Source organism: Kryptolebias marmoratus, linkage group LG1, assembly GCF_001649575.2.
Source record: "Kryptolebias marmoratus isolate JLee-2015 linkage group LG1, ASM164957v2, whole genome shotgun sequence".
In the NCBI taxonomy this organism is placed as follows: Eukaryota; Metazoa; Chordata; class Actinopteri; order Cyprinodontiformes; family Rivulidae; genus Kryptolebias; species Kryptolebias marmoratus.
In genome coordinates this window covers 28,759,421-28,773,637 of record NC_051430.1, presented here as the reverse complement: position 1 = coordinate 28,773,637, position 14,217 = coordinate 28,759,421, and the positions used below count along the sequence as shown (strand labels likewise).

Here is a 14,217-nt window from a genome sequence, read left to right as displayed (position 1 = left end):
TAACCCTTTAGTTCCTGGGCCTACTGGATCGATCTTGTTGCTGCCCCCGGATGTAGGGGGTTAATGTGATTTATGCCTCCTTAAAGTTTAGATAAGTGAGCAAAGATCAACAAAAAAAACCCTTTTTAAACTAAAAATTAACTTTTTTATTTGATTTTTGCCCATTTCATTCATCCTTGAGTGAATAATTTAGATGGCCAAGAACTTTATTTCTACTGCAATAACTGGAAGGAAATCTAACTAAAAGTGACATTCTTTGTTTTATATGGACTTTTATGCTGCAATTGTTGGCTGTTACAGTCATAAACTAAAGCAGGAACGATAAAAGCGCTTAGCTCTCAGGTAGTTAAAATTCACACTTAGATACACAGCATTTCTGTTTCTGTTAGGATCTGTGTGATTCAAGTTATTTTTTTGGTAATCTTTTGTGTTTGATTATGTTCGGTTTATGAGATCTGTAGTTCTGTTCCCACTCACCCTCAGACTTTATATTCAGTCATGTCCATTTCCTCCTCGCTGGTTCGTCGTTGCCTTAAAGCACTGTCTGCTTGTTCTTTAAAGTTTACCAGTTGAGAGTTAGCTGCCACGTCAGCCTTTTGTTTTTTGTTTTCCCTAATCAAAGTATTTTAGTTTCTCGGGCTCCTCGTGTTTCCTGCATTCTGGATCTGACCTTCAACCAACCAACCTGATTATTTCGTTAAAGCAATTAACTAAACATCGCCCGCTGCAGAAGGCAAAGATGCAGCAATAATGTCTTAGCCTCTGTGTGTGTCACTTTGTCTGAACTATTGGCAAAATGTTTTATAAACCAATGGGACTTTTAGAAAGTAATTTGTGTTTTGAATAACTTTTGGAATCGAGAAACAGCTGCCACCGCTAACACAAAAATGGCTGTAACTCAGTGGTTTTTACAGATATTGAGCTAAAATAGTAGTAGCTGAGAAACATTGACGACACATGCTCCAACTGTTCCAAGATCCGAGATTATTTTTAAGGTTTGACCCAAAACTGATCTTAGTTTAAAACTTTGACCTTTTATTTAAGGAGGAGTTGAGAGTGGAGTTGCTGCCATGTTGATGTGGTTTGAGCGTCTCGTAAGGTTACAGTTTAGATGTCATTTTCGGACACGTCTTCACAAGATGAGGCATCTTTTACAGCTTTATTGCAAACATTTTAACGTCTCCCAGAAGGAGCTGGGGAGAGAATGATCATTGGGTTACGACTGGTTGGAAACCAAGGTTGATTTACTAAGAGGAAAAAAAAATCTGATGGTTAAATGTATTATCATGAGTAATCATTAGGCTTTTAAAAATAAGGTATATATTGTGATTGTCTCTTCATCTCCAGCCTCACCAACCAGAAGCCCCCGCAGCAGCCAGGCAGCCAGTGTGACACCATCTCCAAACCTGTCCAGGTGCTCAGACACAACCAGATCTATGTCCTCACTCAACATCTCCCACCCTCATCTTGAGCAGGACCCCCCTTCCTCTGAGAAAGATGGAAACTGCTACACCGAGCTGTACCCTCAGAGCTACGTGGAAAGGCTGCAAGTGGAGAAAGGCTCGTCGAGCGCTGACCCGCTGAGAACAGAGGACGGAAATGTGTCCTTCTCACCGGTGGTGGAGGCAGTCTCTTGTTTTAAACCCAGCAGGTACCTGTCAGCCCTGATGCCCAAAGAGAATAAACCTCTGGAGGTGAACATCCTGCGGAGGGTGAAGGAGCTGCTGGTTGAGGTCGACCCCAGAACGGTGGCCAAACACATCACCAAGACTGACTGCGTGGTAAAACCACTATAATCCTTGTTTTTTTATACTGGGAAGGGTTACAGACTTAACAAGGGGGTGGATTTTTATCATCCATCATGTTTGGTTTCTAGGTGGCTAGAATTTTGGAGGTGACTCCAGAGATGCAAAGGATGATGGGAGTCAGTTCTGGAACGGAGCTGCTCACGTTGCCTCAAGGCCAACAGTTAAGGCTGGACCTGCTGGAGAGGTGAGCGCCGTTTATTACGTACCGTGGCCTCAAGGTGAGGCGTTTCATTTACAGCACATAAAATGTAGCCTAAACTTTGGATCTTTGTTGGTTGCAAACTGAAAATTGTGCCACTAAATCCTACAAATACTTCAAGGTTTTTTTAATGACTGCTGTAATAAGTTTTTTGTCCTGCCACATGAGAAACCATGAAAGGAAAAAAAAAAACTGTTTAAACTCTTTTATTAAAATGGAAAAAGCACCAAAGTACATGATCTGTGGGCTGCCAACAAGAAACCTCCAGTAAACTCATTATAATCATTATAATGCTGTAATATTCATGCAAAATGTTCACACATAGTTGTAGCTTTAATTTCAACTAAGAATGAATAAAGACATTTGGTTTGTATGCTGATGTATTGCAGGTTGTATTACAAAATGGCTGCAGCAGAAGGTATAAGCTTCATCTCTTTGGTCTAAGCTAAGAAATGTTTGTCTTAAAACAAACTTTCTTGTTTGTTCAAGTGTTTTTTAAATAAATTTAATATAAATCAGCCTTTTTGTACTGGATCTTGGAGACTAATGCAGTTTTTCAGTAATTTCTGATTCATAAAACTCAATTAGATTTTGTGAAAATGTTTCACCATTTCCTGTGATTTTAGTTTTAATCTGGGATTAATCTTTTTTAGTGCTCTGTCTCCGGCTGACATGATGCTTGTGTTTTCCGTGTTCCTGCAGGTTTCAGAGCATGGCCATCGTGTTTGCAGTAAACGTGTTGGGCTGCTCGGGAACGGTTGAGGAGCGGGCCGCTCTGCTTCATAAAATCATCCAAATCGCCGCCGAGCTAAAGACCACCATGGGCAACCTGTTCGGCTTCGCTGCCGTCATGAGAGCATTGGAGCTGCCGCAGGTGAAAAATGCACCGTCGGTGTTAATCTTTTTTGTTTTTATCTTTATTGGTGGAGATAATGGAAACAGGAAAGAGCAAAGTGACATTCACCAAAGGTCCTCTGGCAGAGATCTAACTGAGTAACAGTTCAATAAGATCAATAAAATATGTAATATAACCCTTCACCAACTGTGATTAAACATACAATGACAACATTATCTTTTATCGCTGTAATGATTTGTTCATTCGATGTTCCTGACATGATAAGCTTGACTTTTACTCTGTAAAGGACTTTATTGGTACGTTTATCATAATATTTATTGTTTAAAGACGATATTTAAGTTCTAACCTTTTGAATGCTCACACCCTTGTGAGAATATGACAGCCTACAAAAGTGTTGCCTCTTAATTTACACATTTCACCCAGTGCTATTTTTAAAAGAACTTTGCAAAATTACTCGTAACAGATACACTTTATACTTTAGTTTCCTGTGCCACCATCGTTGTTCTAGTTTTGCATTTCTTTGTTAAATTATTGGATTCAAGTTGCTTCCATGCTGAATAGACTCCCTCCATCTTGGGTCCCATAAAGCTGTCTACAACATCAATAAAATGACAAATATTGTAAAATTAGAGCATCATTATAATATATGCATCTGAATAATTTGCAATAAAACAGTCAAAATGTTGAAATAAATCATGTTTCTAAATTTCAGGGAATAAATCAAGTTTTGTTCTCTGCCGGAGGAGTTGACAAAGTGTTAAAAAGTTGAAAGTGTAGCAGAGAAGACGTGTGGTGGAAAACTGCAGAGGGCATTTTCGTGTCCAGCCCTCGTTTATCCTCTTGGAGCCTGTTGTTAAAGTTTCTCCGTCTCTCAGGTGTCTCGTCTGGAGCAGACTTGGACAGTGTTACGGCAGCGACACACAGACGGTGCCATACTTTACGAGAAAACTCTGCGGCCATTTCTGAAGAGCCTCAATGATGGAAGAGGTAGAATTTTTTCCTACATCACGAACAATAAATCAAACAAAGTTAGGCGATGATTTCACTTGGAGTGCCTTTTTTTTTTCCAAAACTTAAAACTCACAGACTGTCGGTGTGTCTGTCCTTCAGAAAGCTGTCCGCTGTACAACACCACCTTCCCCCACGTCCTCCCCCTCCTCATCCTGCTGGAGAAGAGCTCGGCAGTGGGTGAGAGGATGGAGCCATGGGAGATGGCGGAGGTCAGCGTGGATGTGGTCATGTTCCACCTGGGGGCGGCAAGGACCATGGCTCAGCTGGGGGGCATCTACCGCTCCAACGCTGAGGGGAAATTACAAGGCAAGACAAAAAACCTACTCATATTTCCAAAACAATACAACTTCCATCAACAAATTTCTGAACTCTTATTAAAGACTTAGCATTCCTTGAATGAATCCATATCACCCACCCCCTTTCATGCCAGACTTTTAGTTTAAGATCATGTTTCATGAAGGAACGCCTTCTTTTGTGACCTCTGATGGTTGTTGTTGTCAAACTGTGCCCATCTACATTTCTCTCCTTCACTCTCCTGCTCTGATTTTAATCACATGAATCCTGCATGGAAATAATCAGGCATTGCTTTCAGTGATTCAACTGCAAAGAAAGTAAGAACAGAATTAAAAGCTTTTATAAAGGATGTTCCAGTGAAGACATAAAACGTCTTAGCGTTTAGACATTTTAACCGGTTCTTACTATTACTGCCACCATTGTAAATCTGCTACTGATCCTGATAACACCGTGTGACATTTCAGGTTTCCAGGAGCAGGATGAGGTCAGGGAGGTCTTTCTGACTGATTTCCAGATGAGGCTGCTGTGGGGGAGCAGAGGAGCTGAAGAGAACCAGGGTCTGAGGTTCTCCAAGTTCGACCAGGTTCTGACCGCCTTATCCAACAAGCTGGAGCCTCCGCTCAGGAGAACCTGATCCCAGACCTGCTTTTAACAGGTTCTTTGTTCAGGATGACACCTCCTCAGCATGAACTGTTGGACGCTGAGCAACAGAAGGAGTTGTTTCCTCAGAATCAACTGAGACGGTTCAGTTTCTGCCCAGAGTTGGTCAAATGTTACAGATCAAACATGAAGTGTGAAGCTGACTTCTGCTGCATGGAGGTTTTTCAGGACTGTGTTTTTGCCCAGAGCCTTGAATAAAAAGTCAGAAAGATCAAAACAGTTTGTGGGATAAACCATTTAATGCAGAACAATTTAGACACCACTGTGATGTTAAATCATAGAACCACAAGTTAGTTTTATCCTGACAGCTTTTTTGTATTTAAAAGGTACATACTATGAAAAAGAATTGCATTTTGGGATATATATATTTGGATTTTAACTCCAAAAATATGCAACAATGGCTCTTTGTTTTGAGATGATAGGATTGAAAGTTTGTCTTTCAGTGAGACGTTTTCATTTGCAGGGAAAAATATGTATAATATAAAATAAGCCACTAGTGGAGACCTGCAGAATGCAGACCTTTTTTGCAGATTTGTGTTTCTCATTGCAGTTTGTACAGTTTTTAAATGATTAACTTTTTTTTACCAAACCATCAAATTGTTAATTTAATTTCTTCTTCTTTCGGATGTTCCCTTTTTAGGGGTCTCCACAGCGACTCATCGTGCATCTAACTCTGTCCTCCATGTCCTCTCTAACTGCATCCACATGTCTCCTCTTTGTCTCTAACATCCTTCTGTCCCTCCTCTGCACATGTCCAAACCATCTCAGTCTGCCCTCTCTAACTTTATCTCCCAGTCCTTCAGCCTGTGCTGGACCTCTGATGACCTCATTCCTAATCCTGTCTATCCTCGTCCCTCCCAAGTAGAACCTCAACTTCTTCAGCTCTGCTACTTCCTGTTCTGTCTCCAAACCATACAACATGGCTGCTCTCACCACTGTCTGTAAACCTTTCCTTTGACCTTTGCTGACACCGTTTTGTCACAAAATTGTTAATTTAATTTATGTTCTGTAATATGGATGAGTAGCAACTGCGTGAAGATATTGGATGAAGATACATTCGTGATTGTTAACACTGTGTGACCTGTTAGATACCGGTTATTATTGCTCCTGTTCAGTACAGTAAACACCGTAATATGTCTGAGGCTATAGTGTTGACTCAATCACAGAGTTTAAACCTTTCTATTATGACAGCAGAGTAGCACATCAGTTAAACGGGACAGATGCAGTGACTGAACTGAATCTGCAGTCTTTTACAGAGGAACATACGACTCAATCTGTGGAAGTCACAGAAACAAGACTAATTAAAAACATTCAACTATTTATTAGAAGAAACATCTGCCATTCATTTCAAGAATCATATTTATAGTTAAAACATTCAGCTTGGTGCTTTTGAAGTTTTAATGGTTGAACTTCTTTGGGAACTTCTTGTTCTTGGCTTCTGTTCAAGCTGATGTGGCTGCAGAAACAGCTGGGTTCTGTTTGACAAACGTTCCAGTTCCCGAGCTTCTCGCTCCGCGTTCCATTTGCCTTGTAAGTCAAAATTCCGATCTCTGAATGACTTCACGCCCACAGATTAGTTTCCTGTTCTGCTCAGTTACCATAATGACCAATCAGCACATTATGTTTATGTTTGTTTAGACATCAGGGATCATTACAACATTAGTCTCTTATGAGAAAAGATGCATTGTATCAGAATTAGCAACTGGCTTAAATCTGTGTTTGAGCACAAAAAGCACTGAAGCAACAAGTTAACTAACAAGTTGTATTTGAGCAACTAATTTAATGAGACACAAACTGATAGAAGTCTAAATAAGAAGCTTTTTACTGCAGCTAATATCACTTTTGTACATGAGGCAGGAATGGCAGATTTTAAAGTGAGAAACTCTAATTTGATGGGGGACATTCGAGTTGAACTTTTCAACCGGAACTTGGAAGTTCTAACCGTCTGAGTCCAAAATGGACACATCATCAGAGGATGAATGAGGAGGTAAACCCCACCCCTGTCCCCTCGAACAACCTGGAGCAAGAATCCTTGTCAGGAAGAGTGAAAAGTCTGGAGCTGCAAAGTTATATTTTAACCAAAGCATCCCACAGACCTTTCAGTGAGACAAAAAGAAAAGGGAGGCCTATCCACCTGTCAACCATATGAGATAATATTTGAAAAATGTGGTACAGCAGCTACAGGAAGTCTGGGGTTTGTTTTTATTAAATTAGTCACGGAGATCTGAGAGGTTAAAGTGCTTCTGTTTGAATACTTTCTTCTGCCTGAAGGCTGGACCTTCCTGAAATGTACCACCATGAGTCACATTATACAACTCATTAACAGAAAAGTTCTGTATTCCCATTTTTAGATTATGATGTTGCTAATGACTGTAATGTAGTTGTTTAAAGAGGATTTTCTTTTGTATATATAATCTGAGTTGTTCTGTGTTTACTGTTAAATTCGTTCCACTCATCAGAGTGAAACAAAGCAACTGACCCTGAAATAAAACAGCTCGTAACGCAGATAAAGAGTATTTCTGCAGTTTTACACAACATTAATGTCTAGTATTTATCTGTAGAGTTTGCTATAACTGTAAATAAACATGTTTTCTTCACAAGAATGTTGGTGGATGATGTTTTTTTTATCCCCCCTAAAAGACTCCCTGACAGATCTTTATAATAATAGCACCCTCTACAGTTGAAATACGTTACGTTTTCCAGATTTACTCCCCTCAGTTCTTTTATCTAATTTAAAATTAATCTCTATTTCTATACAGTTACAGTTTGGTTTTATAAAATTTAATAAAATTTAAATTATATATAATCAAATAGGTCAAAAATCCAACATGAGTCAGTGCTGGACTGTGGATCCTCCAACGTGTCCCATTCAATGAGATACCCTCTAGGTGCTTTCTGGGAGATGTAGTCCCTTTGGTCGGCGTGTCCTGTATTTTTGGGCGACTTTCTGGAGTTGAAAGAACTACAAACTAGTCGGTCGCACTGAAAGGAAAAAAAACGCAAACGTTTCCTTTCTGTTTGCCGGCAGGAAGCTAACATGTTGGCCATCCTGTCTGTGCTATTCTTATTAATTTGTAGTCCGGTGTGCTGCGTTTTTCAGAAACTTTACTGCACCATATCAGACAGCTGCGACTGTGACTTTAAGCCGAATATCAGAGGTAAGATGAGTTTGTGGCGAGTTTACGTCACAGGCGATGCTAGTTTTTGTTAGCCGCCTCCGCTAACTGGTTAGCAAAACAAAGTTAGGTTCGTTTGGCTAACTGTGGCTTAAACATACTTAAGTTCTAAAGATTTGTTTGTTTGTTGTAATAATAGTGCCAACAGAGTTTTATTTTATGCATGCATTTTAAATTAAATTGGAAATCTCTGCATTAAGTTCGGTTGTCTTTTATTACTACTAGTTTTACTGTTCCAGTTGGTAGTTAAATATACTCAATAACTCATAGACACTGTCAGCTATTAGACACCTGCACATAAAATCATTAGACATTTATATGTCACAAAAGGCAAATACAGAAAACAACAATAAACAAATGAAAACTACAATAAAGATGGCTTCCTGTGTACAAAGTAGCATCATTATATTATTAGTATGTTGTGCCAAGGGCTAATAATTAGAAGAATTGCTTTTGTTTTGCTTGTTTTTTTGTTTTTTTTTTCCATTGCTCTTTTTCAGTTTTTGAATTAATGTGTAGCTTAAAATTTACAGTAGGGCTGCACAATATATCAAAAATGTGTGAATATCACAATATCAATAGGATTTTAGAAAATCGCAGACACAAATTGTTTGCAAAAAAAAATACAAATTCTGCAGTCAGATGGACTCCAAGTCCTCTAAATGCCCACAGCTGGCATATGGAGGAAGTTGTGAACATTGTAATGACAGAACATGAGTTTATCACATCTGTATCATCACTGCAATACACTACAATAATATATATTTGTTTAAATTATAATTGTGTTAATCAGCAGGTTCATTTGATATTTTTCACAAATAGTTCAAACTTGGTGTTCTCATTAGATTTAAGGGTAACAGCTTCTAAAACATTTGGAGTTGAACAATATATCGAAAGTTTATTGTCGTTGTAATATCAGTATCACAAAGAACTGCTTGGATTGCAATAAATCATAAGCCATTATATTTTAAGAACCATGCTGCTAATAATATATTTGGTCAATTCAGCGGGCAATCTCTGACCTTTGAACCCACACCTGGTTTAGAGTTTAGATGGTAATGGTGACGGGAGAGAAGGTGAAATAATTGTGGGTCCATCGCAACTGATGTCGTCATTGTAGTATTAAACAATAACATCGCACACCGCAAGTTCTTCTAATCGTGCAGCCCCAGTTGTGGCGGGTTTCAGAGGTGCAGAAGGAGCAGACCTTATTATCTGAACTGAATATATTATAAGAAATTCACAATAGTGATAAATATAATTTATTAATTTATTGTGATTTAGTTTAGCTTTAAGTCTTATGAGTCTAGTTAAAAACTAGAACCCTGATGTCCTGGTGAGAGTAGAGTTCATTTGTCAGCATTTCTTGTCAAGAAATTAGACTAAATGTAATAAAACTTACATGTGTTTTATCTTATTTGACTCAGAATTTTAAAACAGGGTAGTGCTGTCTTTTGACACAAATCTCACATTTTATCTAAGTATAAGACAGTACAAGCAGCATCAACATGTGATTGTTTATTTTGGTTTATGAGCAGACTTGGAGTGGGACCTCTATAAGAATGTCTTCGGCCAGCATCTGGTTCAGGACATTGTGTCAGAAGAAGTGGCCAAGTTCCTTCAGAATAAAAGCCCTGATCAGCCCTTGGTACTGTCTTTCCACGGTTCCTCGGGAACGGGAAAGACGCTGGTCAGTTCCATGCTGGGAAATCATCTGTATGGCTCGGCTATGAGCAGCCCGTTTGTCCACCAGTTTGTCCCCACGCTTCACTTCCCCTCACCGAAGCGGGTCAAACAGTACAAGGTGAGTTGAGGGGGTCACTGTGACAGCAGTAATTTTTCAGCTTCTTAAGACTTGTTATCAATAATCACAGATTTGCTTCGGTTTGCAGAAGGAGTTAAAGAGTTGGGTGCAAGGAAACCTGACAGAGTGCGCTCGCTCTGTCTTCATTTTTGACGAGATGGAGAAGATGCCTCCAGGCGTCATCGACGTGTTGGAGCCCTTCCTGGGTTCCTCCCATGTTGTGTTTCGCACAAACTACCGCAAGGCCATCTACATCTTTATAAGGTATGATGCACTCACCGACTCAGGACCGAAGCATGTCGACAGGAGATAAAAACTGAACTGGAGACACCTCATCTGAACGATTTCTCCAATCTGTTAAAGCTGCACAGTTTAATCATTCACATATTTCACTGAAAAGAGCCACCTTGCACAAATGGTATTTTTCATTTGTTTGAGTTTGGCCAGCAAGGAAAGCCTTAAAGTGTCTTAAATTATTTAAAGTTTCTTAAGTAAAAACAAAGGTTTAGGTTACTTGTCTCTCCCATTAAAGATAAATGGAAAACGACAACAACAAACAGTATTACAGAGTGGTTGGAGCTAATTAAGTTTCTTGTTTGTGTGTTTCCTGCAGCACCACAGGAGAAAAGGCTATAAACAAAGTGGCCCTGGAACACCGGCAGGCTGGACGGGAAAGAGATGAGATTAAGTTGTCTGACCTGGAGGACGCCATCGCACAGGAGGTTTACAACGACGACACAAGTAAGACTCATTTAGGCTGGGATTAGAAAAACGTTTGTTCAGAGATGTAATCCAGTGCCTTCAGAAATCAACCAACCTGGAAAGAAAACTTAACAACACATTCATTACCACTTTTATTATAGCTTAACCAGGGAGGCTTTTCCTGTCAGAGGACGCCCGGTTGGTCAGCTGCACATGCACATTTAATGTTTCTCCTTGAATTTATATTCTTGGGACAGAAGTGTATTATTAATGTTTTTTTTATTATTTTTAGATAAAAATATATAAGACAGCACAATCAGCATGTAATGAAAAGCACTTCATTATTTTTAGGAACTTACAAACTTTCAAAAAACTCTACAAGTATCTGCAAAAACATGTTTTTTTTTATTCTTTATGGTCAAATTTGTGGCACAGAGGACAGAACAAATAAAAACACTGCTGTATTAAATTTGATCCCAGTGTAAACGCCATACTTTTGAGACAAATTGGCTTAAAGGAATGGATGTGCTAAAAATTCAAATAGTCTGCTGATAACCAAATATTTATTTCTTACAAGTAGAACAGAATAACTTTAGCTGTTTCTCTCTGTCTGAGGTCTGAGGTCAGTCAATAGCAGATAAAATTACTGTACTTATCTTACTAATTACGCAACATCTGTTTAGCAACTCTGATCATGATTATCTTGTATGTTATTGATTCTACTGAAAGTATTTTGCACTCAAAGACAAAAAGAAACCTTTGTTTGTCATATTGTTCAGCAGATTTATCTTAAACTGTTCCTGAATTGAGACTGATGTGAGTTTTCGTCTCCAGGTGGATTCTTTAAATCCAGCATCGTCCAGCAGAAGCTCATCACCCACTTCGTTCCCTTCCTGCCTCTGACCCGGAGCCACGTGGAGCGCTGTGTGCGCTCGCAGCTCTGCCAGCGAGGCAGCTGCGGCCGCAGCGACGTGGTGGAGGCGGTCGGGCGCAACGTGATCTACTCTCCTGTTCAGGGACAGTACTTCTCCACCACCGGCTGCAAGGCTGTCTCTGCCAAAATCAGCTTCTTCCTGTGAGCCAAAGCAGGGCAGTTGTTGATCTTTTTTGTTGTTGTTTTAGAACTGAAAAGTAAACTTTTTTTTGTTTTTAATTTACTGGAGATTTCAGCTGGACATAAAGAGAGACAGCAGCAAGTGTTCTGTCCATCCGGGACTTAAACCTGTGACTCACAGCCAGGGAACGCCCTCTAAAGGAGAAAATTGTTTCTGCTGCAGGGACTTCAGAGCAGCTTCCCCGGAGTTAAAGAGGACACGTTCAATTAGAATCAGAGGGGAAAAAATGAACTAATAACCTCTGAATCCAGATCGATTCTCTGCTCTCTGAGTGACAGAAGTCCTTGGTTCTGTTGCCTGAACCAGAAGTCATGTCTACCTCAGCCCTAACGTTAGTTTTTAGTTTTGTAATAATTTATTTTTGCTCTGTTTTACCAGCCTTTTCAGGTTTGCTGCCTTCCTCCTCAGTTAAACGGGTGACGACAGCGCAGCGGAGCTTAAACTGTATATATATAAATATATAATGTGTGTGCATACATTTCATAAATTTGTATTTTTACTAAAAGAGATCAGAGATTTTCAAATGTCCCACAAACATGTTATGTTTATGTTTATTGGTTTATTGGTATTATGATCTTGGATGCAGAATCATGAAAAAGATGTAAAAAATACAGGATTATGTCAAAATGTTTCAAACTATGAGATTTTTGTTTTTCTTTTTCCCGTAAATCAGTCCACTATAAAAAGATTTACACTAATTTAAAGGTTAAAAGAAAGTATTTTAGATGGATTACAAACCACTTCTGTCCCTGCCTGGATATGTAATCAGTAATCTAACAATGAGGTTATTTGGTGGTAAAAAAGGTAATAAGTGTAAACATTTTACCTGACAGTATTCTTGCTTTGCAGCAGCTGTGTGTCATGTTGCACTTCTGCCATCAGGTGGCAGTAAAGACTTCTTTTTGTCTAAAGACCTGAAAGTGAAGCTGAGTTCACCTGCAGCGCAGCTTTTCATCACTTACCTTTTTGTTTTCGCTGCTTCTGGAATGATTTTATATTATGTATGAACTGTACTGATCAGTGGCAAATGTGTTGATGTAAGAACACTCCAAATGCACTTTATGAGCTTTTCTTTTATTGTCCAAATGTCTGAATACCTAAATTAAGAAGCATCCAGTGTTCCAATTGTTTACAGCAAATCACTGAATGTAAAACAGATTATTCAGTGTACTGTGTGAACTTTGTTAATTGTGTGCAAATCAAGCTTTATTAAATTAATCGCAGAACTTAATTAAAGGCCAAACATTTCTTGAAGAAACTTACATCAGCCTCCACCTTTCGTTCCAGACTTTGGTCAAAAACCTTGAAACACAATCTTGTGATGAAGCAAGATGCTCAGAATGTGTGTTGTGAATGACTCTCAGCTACTGCCACGTCCAACTTTAGTTTAAAACAAAGTGATAATGTGTGTTTGTTTGTCCTCCTTGTTAGCAAAATATCCCATGAAAGACTGAATGGATTTTAATGAAACTTTCAGAAGTAATTATTAATTATCAGTCTGATAAAAGATGGTTGCTAAAGCCAACTACCCTAGATAACTTAAATGTGGCTATAGGTCTGTCGGTTTTACAAATACTGAGCTGGGATATGGTGTGGTAGTAGCTGAGACTAATCCCCAACACACATTCTGAGCACCAACAGGTTGTGTGAGATCAGTTTCTTGAGGTTCAACAAATCCTTGAAGTTTGACGGTCAAGGTGAGATGAATCAGTATCATCTGAGCTTTTTGATGCTGGGAGATTACCTCCAGACGTCTCAGACAGTTTTGCTTCCTTCGGAAAGCTCCAGAATGACGTTTTGTGACTTCCTAAAAGGACTCGCCTGCAGACCTGCTCCTGGATCAGTTTGTTACATTTTGGAAAGGTCCTCTTGTTCTTTAAAAAAAGAAATTGCGGCGTCGCCTCCTATATATGCCGCTTTTCAACAGGATCCTCCTGTGATGACTTCATCAGCTCCCTGCCTCCGCCCTTCACCCCACCCAACACCACCACAGAGACGGTGTGAGGAAGAGGAGGGGTTCAAAGGTCAGCTCGGAGGCCTCTTCACCCCAGCTGCTGTTGCTGTGTGTCGCCATCTCAGTCCACAATAAGACACACACACCCGCCCCAAACACACCTCTCCTGACCTCTGAGCCACTTTTCACATGCTCTCAGCAAAAGGAGCAAAGTTTCTGTTTAATGTTTTTTTTTGGGATGAAACAGCAATAAGCAATATTCCTTTCACTTTCCTTTCCCCTGTAATTGTTTACTTCCTTTCTGCTTTTATCACTCGTTTCCTCCTCCTCCCCTCAGCTCTTCAATCACTGATCCAGTGTAAAAAACCCACTTTTAACTCCCTAATTTACCTCTGCACTCCTTTCTAGCCCTCTCCTTCCTCCTTTCCATCATTGGAGCAAGGAGGAGGAGTAGGGGGGGCAACAATGGGACGGTGCTCCTTCCTCCCCCTTCCACATCTGTGAGTGCCCCCTCTGTCTCGTCATTCTTCTCCCTAACCGCTCCATTATTGGGGCTCTTTCACTTGTAAATGTGGCCAGCGATACTTCTGATGGGCCCTTTGTGCATGCGGCCTGGGTCAGGAGAAAGGTAGGGGCCG

At 39.8% G+C, this 14,217-nt stretch overlaps 2 protein-coding genes across 4 annotated transcripts in view; both read left to right on the top strand.

The window, feature by feature from the left end:
• The window catches only part of sh2d3cb (SH2 domain containing 3Cb), a 34,364-nt gene extending 28,858 nt beyond the window's left edge, over positions 1–5,506 (top strand). For both annotated transcript variants that reach the window (XM_017427862.3, XM_037975682.1), the window contains 6 exons: positions 1,348–1,781; positions 1,877–1,992; positions 2,710–2,881; positions 3,739–3,850; positions 3,974–4,180; positions 4,633–5,506. In XM_017427862.3, coding sequence (XP_017283351.1) covers positions 1,348–1,781; positions 1,877–1,992; positions 2,710–2,881; positions 3,739–3,850; positions 3,974–4,180; positions 4,633–4,802 — 1,211 coding nt within the window. In that variant the 3' untranslated portion in view covers positions 4,803–5,506. The remainder of the gene's footprint in view (positions 1–1,347; positions 1,782–1,876; positions 1,993–2,709; positions 2,882–3,738; positions 3,851–3,973; positions 4,181–4,632) is intronic.
• A 2,319-nt stretch (positions 5,507–7,825) lies between these two features.
• Positions 7,826–12,881, top strand: tor2a (torsin family 2, member A). Of its 2 annotated transcripts, XM_025008478.2 has the most exons (6): positions 7,826–7,986; positions 9,543–9,808; positions 9,897–10,072; positions 10,422–10,549; positions 11,345–11,585; positions 11,674–12,881. In XM_025008478.2, the coding sequence occupies exons 1-6, from the start codon at positions 7,866–7,868 to the stop codon at positions 11,858–11,860; spliced, it is 1,119 nt and encodes a 372-aa protein (XP_024864246.1). In that variant the 5' UTR covers positions 7,826–7,865; the 3' UTR covers positions 11,861–12,881. The 2 variants fall into 2 exon arrangements, with proteins under 2 accessions (XP_024864246.1, XP_017283279.1); XM_017427790.3 differs by having other exon boundaries at positions 11,345–11,814.
• The last annotated feature ends 1,336 nt before the right edge of the window (positions 12,882–14,217 follow it).